At 42.2% G+C, this 10,000-nt stretch overlaps 1 protein-coding gene across 1 annotated transcript in view; it reads right to left on the bottom strand.

Annotated features, from left to right (window-relative positions):
- Nucleotides 1-1,659: 1,659 nt before the first annotated feature.
- The window catches only part of LOC137628578 (facilitated trehalose transporter Tret1-like), a 38,426-nt gene continuing 30,085 nt past the window's right edge, over nt 1,660-10,000 (bottom strand). Inside the window, exon 8 of the mRNA XM_068359732.1 lies at nt 1,660-1,848. Within this exon, the coding sequence (XP_068215833.1) occupies nt 1,660-1,848 (189 nt within the window). The remainder of the gene's footprint in view (nt 1,849-10,000) is intronic.

The following is a 10,000-nucleotide window of genomic DNA, read 5'->3' on the forward strand; positions in this document are numbered from 1 at the left end:
GCTGCAATGATGCGATGGTTCACGAGGTGATGATGGTGGTCGGATTCATGAGAATATCTTCTAAGTACTTGCCTTTTGGAGTCCGCTGGCAAAAACCCGCCCGTGTCACATTTCCACCCTGGGAGAGAACTCGGGAAGAGTTCAATGTTGTCACATTTACAAATTTGCAAGGGTTACGTAACAAACATCAAGTGATTTATTTGTAACCCAACATACAAAAAAAGGGGGTTTCGTCCAGAAGGCAAGTTTAAATTACTGGCATGTGCCCTTACAATAATCAAACAATATATATATATATATATATATATATATATATATTATATATATATATAATCTCCACAAGAAGAAGTTTGACAACAATGGGATGATACGTCATCTTATCTGATCTAGATGGATAAAAGTTGCAAGAAAGGCAGCTTATTACTTTAAATATTATCATACTAATTCATACAAACTCATTGATATAGTTAATATAATAAAACTACTTCCGTGGAGGAAAATAATCACATTTAAACATATATTCATAGAAACTGGGAAATACATTAGAAAACAAATACTCGTAAAACTAAGAATACTTTTATTCAAGGGTAATAAATGTCAATTTTTGACACCCATTATCGTAGTCAACGGCAGTCATCAGCGGTGTCACATGAAGTTGATTTTCCACTGTAGGAGTCGGCTCTGAAATTTGAAAGGAATTATTATTAAGAATTGGAGTTTTATAATGATGCCAGAAAGAAAATACTTTGGTTTGCCAGCATATTATAGAAAATGGTGTACCTTGCCTCTGTCGCTTCCTAGTAGAAATTCCAGCAACGGGATCTCTTGTTCTCTTCTGCCTTGACCGAGCACAACCATCTTTATCGACCATCTCCGAATCTGCATCATACATATCAATGGCTTCTGTACCTTAATTAAAAGACATGGACACTTTGAATTACAGTAGTTACATGTGTGCTTTGACTGTTGAGAACTATTTTGACTATTGGGAACTCAAATCCATGAGCTGTCATTAAACGATTGGTAGGAACATCAAGTAGATACCAAATATTGCTATTAGATGCATAAGAATGAGGATCATTTTAAGGGCTACATACCTCTGTTTGGGTCTTGATTAGACCTTTCCTTGGTCAGACTTGGTGGCAGTCTTGAACAAAGATACAATACTGGACGAATTCCCTCGCTTGCACGCTGCCATCCTCTGTCAGCGATGGAGGGATAATCAATATTTGGTTGAAGACACTGGTACCATATCAATGCCTGTCAATGCCTCTAGGTCACTCCTTTTAATGTGTTCATCTGCACTACTTCCATCAGGCAAGATTCCCACACTTGATTTCACCTGCTTCTTGTTGAACATTCTGATTCTTGTTTCAACAAACGTCTCCTTGTTAGTTCCTGAATACATACAGGTCTGCATGAATGATCTGGGACCTTCCATCTTTTGAACGGAATGGACAGATCTTCCTAATTCTGCTAAGAGATGTACCTTTCCCTTTTGATGCATCTTCTTGAGTGGTTTTATCTTTCCTACCCCGTACGGGAAGGACGTTGTGTCGCAACCAGTTATACTGTGATACGCGGGTAGGACCTTGCAGACATCATCTCCGAAATGTTCAACAACTTTCCTGACACTGACATACCTGTCATCTACCTTCATCATCCAGTTGTCTTCAGGTTTGCAGACTGAATATGCATAGCAAAGCAGAACCAAGATATCTGTGTCTGTGGCTCAGATAACGACAGGATCTTTGGCGATGGAGGCATGGTAGACAATCCTGGTATCTGCTTCATGGTGGTTACAGTTTGGTAGAATTTCTGTACCAGATGCAGTGATCCTAAAGGTTTCTGATTCGTGGGTAACGACCAATGGTATCTCCAGCTTTGATGCCTTGAAGTAACTGGCCAAGAACTTGATTAGCTCACTTTTGTTCTCACCATTAGTTAGGAATGAATTCTAATCCTTGCCTGTTGGCATGCTCTGGTCGGCGTACCCTGCGGCCTGGTGTACCACCAGCTCGACGAATTTGAGTCAGTTCTTGGGTAGTAGCTGTACCATACGAATGGTTTATCTGTGTAGGCTACAGCTGTAGTTCAGTGTCTTTGTCTCTGTATTTGAATTGTCTCTTTATGTAACCTATTATGTTTTGTGTTTTCTTTTCAGCTTTTATGCTCTGTTTGGTGAACTTCAAATCCTTGCTGATAATAATACCGAGATCTTCCTCCTGGTCCACACTTTCTATTTCATTACCCAGCAGTGAGTAATCTGATTGTGGGTTACTATGAACTATGTACATGATTTTGCATTTCCCACAGTTGAAAGGTATTTTCCATCTTTGGGGCTATTTTCTTAACTTCATCAGATCCTCTCTTAAGGCTTAAGAAATGATGCATCAATATACGTTGGCGTGTACAGAGATAAAATTATTCTCTCTCTCTCTCTCTCTCTCTCTCTCTCTCTCTCTCTCTCTCCACTTATGCTTAAATCTGCTTAGAAATGGAGTGGCTGCCAATTTGTTATCCTTTTCATGGTTTCAATGAATCTGAAATAAATTTCTGGTTAGTTTCATAAGAATGATACAGATGGTATGCAATTTCTTCAAACTTTCATGAAGAGAAAATTCCTGAGAGTGTGAAGTTATTGCTTGTGTTATAAATTTGTGTTTATGAGACATTATTATGGACATTCAGACCCTTTAAAATGACAATAAACCTTAAATGATTGAAATTAAGTAGTACACAGTGTACAGATATTCACAAAATCACAGTGATTAGGAAATAACCGATAATGCATATCGACCTATGCAGCTATAGTGAATTTTCACCGTGACAGAGTAGCCTATGGTTCAAAGTGATGACAGATTTGAATTCCTTGCCCCTGAAAACCTAAAGATAGAGACCAATATTATTGTCATAGCCCATCTAGAACTGGAGTTATAGCAATCCGTAAGTTGGTGGGCCGACTCCGGCGGCCATCTTTGATTTCGCCAGGATAAATCAATTTTTTTCGGAATTTATACTAGAGGATCATATTCCTCTGCCTAAAAATAGCTATTCTGGGAGAAAAAAGCATCTTGATAGCTAAACCCAACGCCGTGAAAAAATATTTTGTGATTTTTGGCGGCCATTTTGGATTTCGGCCGCCATCTTGGATTTCGGGCAAAATTTCAGATGGCCCAAAAGCTTATTTGAATCAGCATGGTTCAAAGTACCAGAATCAGTTTAGAAAACCTTGACCCCAAAAAAGGGCAGTTTTTGCCTGGCTCCGACCTGTCTACTAAGGGATATATGTACTACAGTGATATTCCCAGAGAATTTTACCTTTAGGTATCCAGAATTCTAACTCCTGGCTTGAATAACCTTAAAATTTCTCCAAAGGATATCGCATAATATCAGCGGACGCATTCTTGACATGCCTCCATAGCAATCTGCACCCCAAAAAGCGTTTTGGCTTCGAGGAGGATGTGGCAAACAGGAGTCGTCCAAAGGCTCTCCCCGCTCTCGTAATACTATTGGGAATACAACAGCACCATTCCCACGACGGCGGACATTCTTTTTTTGTAGCGATCTCGCTCGGTGATATTTCCTGGTGATCTAACTTTTCGATCGTTTTACAGGATTATCATTATGCTTTCTCCATCTTCTTCTGCCTCTGGAAAGTTGAGTATCAGGTCTTTACTATGAGTATATTTTAGCTCCTGTTTCACAATGAAATTAGAGTACTTTATTGTGTTTAAGAGCTAGGCCAGTTACTGGAGGCGCCATGGCGCCATCGTTCGTTTGGCATGTGTTATCTAGATAGCAGAACGATTTCCAGTTTTTATTAGCTTTATTTAATTATTTTAATTATTTAGCTATTTAGGCAATTATTCTTCCAAAGTTTCGATAATGTGCATAATTTTTGTTTCCCCCTTTTCTCTGTCGATTGTATAGTTAGAGTTTCGGTGATTTAGGTAACCGAGATCTCGTATAGCCTAGGTAACCTTACCTAGACGTTTTACTATACGTTCAGACTTTCCCCGGTTACCCTCGTGTATTGTTTTCATTCAGTGGAGACTGATACCTCCTAGAATGTTATGAAACATTACATGTCTCTTCGGAGACTTAAGGGTAATCTCTTTCCCTCTGAGTGTAGCCTCAGGCTATAACCCTAATAGCCGTGCCTTGAATTTTATTCAGACATGGCTAACTTAGGGTTTGTCCTGCCTCTTCCCTTAACCGTTGGTTGTGGTATACTATCAGGTTTTGGGATTTAGTCAGAATCTCAGAGTATTTAGGCTTATGCCGGCGACCTGCCGGCAGGGCGAATGGGTTGTAGGATACCACCTGGCTGGCAATGGAGGTTAGCCCTCATTAGCAGCACTTGAAGTTATGGTAGGATACCATCTTCTCCTTGCGACTAAAAGACTAGTTTTATGCCACAGTTCTCTGGGCTGAAGAGTAATTTTCTTTAGCCTAGGATACGTGGCACTGGAACTCTGTTTCTTCTTTGTTGAGAGGAGGCGGCAGTGCCGCCATCACCTTAACTGTGTCGGCAATCTCTGAGATGGAGAACTGAGTCCCACCTATTCCCTGGGATTCTGCCGATACCGAAACAGAGTTTCTTTTACAGGTGGTAAGACTGAAAATTTTTGCCAGTTCCTTTCACACTCGTTATAGGACCCTGTTCCCTACCCCTCTGTCCACTTTTGATGGCTGAGCCATTGTCTTTCTTTAGGCCGGCATCTTGCAACCTTACCTTTGCTGGTAGGTTGCCAGAGCCAGCCAGACTCCCTCTCTAGTCATGTCTTTGGCTGACGGCAGAGCATACTGCCGCCAACCACATCATCTGTCGGCAATTGCCGGCCCAGCCGGCAGCCATCTTCCATGATGGCAGTGAGAGGGAAGTCCCTTCTGTTCCCAAGGTTCTTCTGTCCTCCCTTGGACTGCTGCTACAGGTCCTGTTGCCGGGGTACTGCCGGCCAGGCCGGCACAGATAGTGCTGCCTCAGTTGGCAGCACGCCGACTGTACTGGTACTGCTGGACTTGCCGGCTGGCAGTGTATCGGCGGTACCTTGTCGGCAATAGTACTGTAGCTGCATGGAAGCCTGAATAGTACATTCTCCCCTTCTATTAGAACCTTCTTTCTGGAAAAAGGCAGTCAAATTGGACTTTTACATCATTAATTACTGTATACATTCACAGTAAGGAGTAGCCTTTTTTCCATGCTATCTCTCTCTCTCTTTCTCTAGCTAACATGCCGGGTATGCCGGTAAGACCTAGCTATGCCGGCTACATGCCGGCTGAACTACTGTATATTTTATACAGCATTTGCTGAGCCCAATCCTATATTGAATGAATATGATTTCTTCAATATCCTGATTAGAAATCAGTATTAGGATTACCCTACAATATTAAACACTTCAAGGCAGGAGTAATACACTCCTAACCCTTAAAGGGTGGAGCCTTTTTCCTTGAGTCTCCCTTATCAGGAAACTCTATATTTTAATATAGTAGGAAGACTATAGCAAATAGGCTGAGTGGGATAAACAAATATATGTCTTTATTTTCCTAGTCCAGCTGGCTTCATGCTAGATGGACCATACTGTCATAAGCTACTATGAAAGCAGCATAATGACTAGACTACAATATATGATGTACAGTAGCCAGTAAATTGCAATATAGACTTACTGCAATTAGAAAACTACAGTACCATGATACAGTAGTATTTTCTGATATACCTTGGGTACCCTTATACGAGCATTCTGCTGGTACCGTTAATATATTGAATGCATAGTTTTCTTCAATATTCTGATCGAGAATCAGTCATCCTGACCCCACAGTATTAACATTATTTTGGGACAGTGATTTGATACTTCTCTACCCCAAGGGGTAAGAGTCCTACTTGGAGTTACTCTATAGAGAAATATCCATGTAGTTAATACTGAGGGGAGGCAACAGCATTTGCTCACAGGGTTACACAAGTATGTATCTCCTACTATCCCTTTATAGCTTACTATCCTAAGCTACTCTATTGTAAAGGACATTTGCATGTTGATTGTCAAGGAGATAATCCATTGTACACTCATTTGGTTTTCCTTTCTTTACAGGAGGAACACCAGATACCTTGTGCTGCAGTCCTCTGCAACGCCAAGAGTAAGTATTTTTACGGTCATAATACTTGCAGGTTTCATGCCTCCTGCAATATTATTTCCGGATCCCTACATTATTGGAACCCACAGGTTTGTAATATATGTCGGACCTTAATGTCCGAAGGTTTTGAAAATCCCAAGTCTATAGAGACTAGGGATACAGCTCAATATAAATTACGCAACTGGGTGAGAGGCTTTCAAAAGATCTCTCCGGGACCTTTCCTACCTAGTGATGGGATGCGTAAGCTACTATTTCCGGAAGCAAGTGAGGAAACAGTAGTGCCTCAGGAGCTAACTACATCCCCTGACGGCCAGAAAACCTTTGGGATTAAGGGCAAGAAATGCCCCAAGGTAGAAGAGGAAAATGTTGCGTCTGAATTTCCTCCTCCTGTGCCGGCTTTAGAGCCATCGATGTCGACATCTTCGTCTTCTACCCCTAATTTGGATAATGTGGTACAATTATGTATCCAACTGAAGAATCAAATAGAGAGCTTTCGTAGACAAAACGAAAAGCAGGAAGTAAAACGCAAGATAGATCCTCGTAAAGTTTCTCTTGTCACTTCCCAGGGGTCAGTCAAACGACCCATGAATCAAGACCTACCAACATGCTCCATAACCAATCCCTGGAGGTTTGCGGAGCAGATGCCGATTTCAAATGGTAATCTATGCATCTCAGAGAAAATAGGTGCTGTTCCTTTGATGCTTCCCCTAATTGTTGGGTTCGACTGAAGTACGAACCAAAGTCAAGAAAAGGAACGAAACCAAAGGAGGTCTTGATTCTTGACCATGATAAGGCACAGACTATCCTTTCAGGTAGTCTAAGAAAGGTGGGTTATTCAGAGTCGAAGGTATTCTCACTGAATAACGGACACCCTTCCTTTCTTGCTCCTACTTCACTCTCATTGCCCTTTATGGGGAAAGCATTTACTTCTGTTGCCAAAGCAGGAGAGGCGGGTAAGCCATGTCCCACACTCGATGAGTACAAGCCTTTGTCACCAGGTTTTCCCGGACAGGAAAAGGATTGGAAGGAAGTCCATTTGACATTTTCAGTAGGAAAATTAGACAAGGACGTCGCAAGTCGACAATTCAAGGTATGTCTCCCTAAATTGTCTGAGTTGCTCTTGTGTAATGAACAGGAGTCAAAGAAGAGACTTGCGACCCCCCTTTCTCTACAAAACTACATGGAGTTGTGTTCAACCTACGAGAGTTCCCCAGACATGCTCATGGTCATAGCCAAAATGCATATGGCTATCTTGGTGAAGGACCTTTACGCCTTTATGAAGGCTAGGAGAGCATGTAGAGAGTCTGTGTTCGCTGATGCAACAGTAAAACACGAAACAAGGAAGCTAATATCTTCCAACATTTGGGGTAAAGACTTCTTCCCACACGAGGTCACTAAGGAAGTAATTAAGAACGCCACCATGGAGAACATAGGTCTTCTCCAAAAATGGGGCATTCCTTCAAAGAGAAAATCTTCTGTGGTTGTGGTTCCCCAACCTAAAAAGAAGATTGGAAATGCTTGAAATATCTGGGCTGCTCAACAACATCCCACTATTCCAGTGACCACGATGCTACAGGCAGATGGTCAAAAGTCTAAGCCTACTGACTACTCGAAGCATAAAGACGCTTCGGCTAGGAGGAACTTTCCCTCAGGATCGCAGGACCTTCGATCCTTCGGTCCAAAGCCTATTCAAGATGAGCCATTGATGGGAAACAGAAATGTCCCTACCATCATTTCCTTACCTTCTCCTACAGTTCAAAACCCTCCTGGAGGAGTATACCTGAGAGCTATAGAGCATACAGGTAGTAAGAAAACTTTAGCTCATCGAGTTCCAGGGAAGGCTGCTTCGTGTTCACGAGAAGGACTCAAGATATCAATGAGCCATTCTGAACTTGTCGCCACTCAACAAGTTCATAAAAAACAGCAAGTTCTGAATGTTAATCCTTCTGAACATATGGACCTTGTTCCAATTAAGGGTGTTCGTAGTCTTGTCAGACCTAAAAGGTGTCCTTCGGAACCTTCCAGTCAACCACCCCCCCTTCATCCTATCTAGAATTCTGTTACAGAGAGTAACATTCATCCTAAGGAAGATACCTGTCGGACTCACAGTTCTAAGTATCTTCAAAGGATTGACGAACTTAGTCACGTCAAATTCAAGCCTAGAAATAGTTCAGGTATTAATATACCTGATCAAGAGGCTGGAGTGGGCAACACCCGAAATGTCCGGGCAATGTGCATTCAAGAGATGACCCGGTTCCTTGGACATCATGGATGCATGATAGGCTTCTAGAAGTCTCGACTTTCTCCAGCTCAGGGGTTTCGATGTTTTAAAAAACCATCGAAGCCCTCAGTCACATCAACTCTCCTCTCCTTTGGAAATATAAAAGGAGCTCGTGAGGTCTGTCAAGAGACTCAGGTATTCAGTCAGAATACCAAAATGCCAACAGGAAAAAGCGCTAAACTTTCCCCAGTTCGCTATAGTGACAGACCTGGTGCTAAGGGCACACCGGAAAGATGCGTTAAGAGCTTGGAGAAAACACGCATCAAACGCTTGAAGAGATAAAAAAAAGACTGAGATCTCTAACAGAAATTAGAGCACGAAAGTCCCAAGACTCTGCTGGTCCTTTCATGGGTGGGGATGCCCCCTCCACACAGATCAGACTCCCTACGACTGATCTGGGACACCGAAGCAATAATAAGACGTCACATTCGAACGTCTCATTCAGTCTTGGTGAAGTTACCCATCCCTCTCTTAAAGGGACGGCACCTACCAGCAGTTCATTTACAACTGATCCACGATGTGACGGTGGATATTCTATTTCGATACAAACCGATAGAGTTGGAATGGTTCATGGGCGGAGACATATTCCTCCCAGATGGGAACAAGTCCCAGAACTGTAATTCGACCTCTTCATCACGAGCATCTTCAAGAAACTACCTCGCTATATAGCCCCATACGAAGATCCTCTAGTGGGGCTGATAGACTAGATGAGGCTGGTCCTAGCCCTGACCCTAGGTATATTTCCGAAGATTCAGAAATTAACTGCCTTCGTTTTATCACAGAGAACCCAAACCCTTCATTTCATGATTTTCTCGCTCTAGCGGTAAGAAAAAGGTTTGGGATCTCAAAAGGCAACATAGAATTCTTAGAAGAATACAAGGCCAAGTCAACAAGAAGACATTATGAGTCTTCCCGGAAAATGTGGGTTGCGTTTGTAAAAGCAAAAGGACCGAAAGAAATTTCAATGAACTTCTGTCTGTCCTTCCTTGTCCACCTTCATAGCCAAGGTCTGGCGGCCAATACGATAAATACGTGCAAGTCAGCCTTGACTAGGCCTCTCCTATATGCCTTTCAAGTGGATCTGGCGAATGAAATCTTTAATAAGATTCCGAAGGCATGTGCTAGGCTTAAGCCAGCGGTACCACCAAAGCCCATCTCTTGGTCTTTGGAAAAGGTCTTACATTATGCCTCATCTGTAAACAATGAAGATTGTTCTCTTAAGGATCTAACCCAAAAGGTTATTTTTCTGTTCGCTATCGCCTCCAGGGCTAGAGTTAGTGAAATAGTGGCCCTATACAGAGATGAGGGTCACATTCAGTTCACGGAAGTAGGAGAGCTGAATCTATTTCCTGATCCATCCTTTCTCGGTAAAAACGAGCTACCCACTAAGAGGTGGGGTCCCTGGAGAATCTGCCCTCTGAAGGAAGATGTCTCTCTATGTCCTGTAGAGTGTCTAAAGGTCTATCTTCGTAGAACTTCAGACTTCAGGGGAGAACAGCTCTTTAAAGGAGAAACTTCTGGATCAAATTTATCCCTAAAACAACTAAGGGCGAAGCTCACCTACTTTATTCGTAGAGCAGATCCGGA

The sequence above is a fragment of the Palaemon carinicauda genome, chromosome 36 (genome assembly GCF_036898095.1).
Source record: "Palaemon carinicauda isolate YSFRI2023 chromosome 36, ASM3689809v2, whole genome shotgun sequence".
In the NCBI taxonomy this organism is placed as follows: domain Eukaryota; kingdom Metazoa; phylum Arthropoda; class Malacostraca; order Decapoda; family Palaemonidae; genus Palaemon; species Palaemon carinicauda.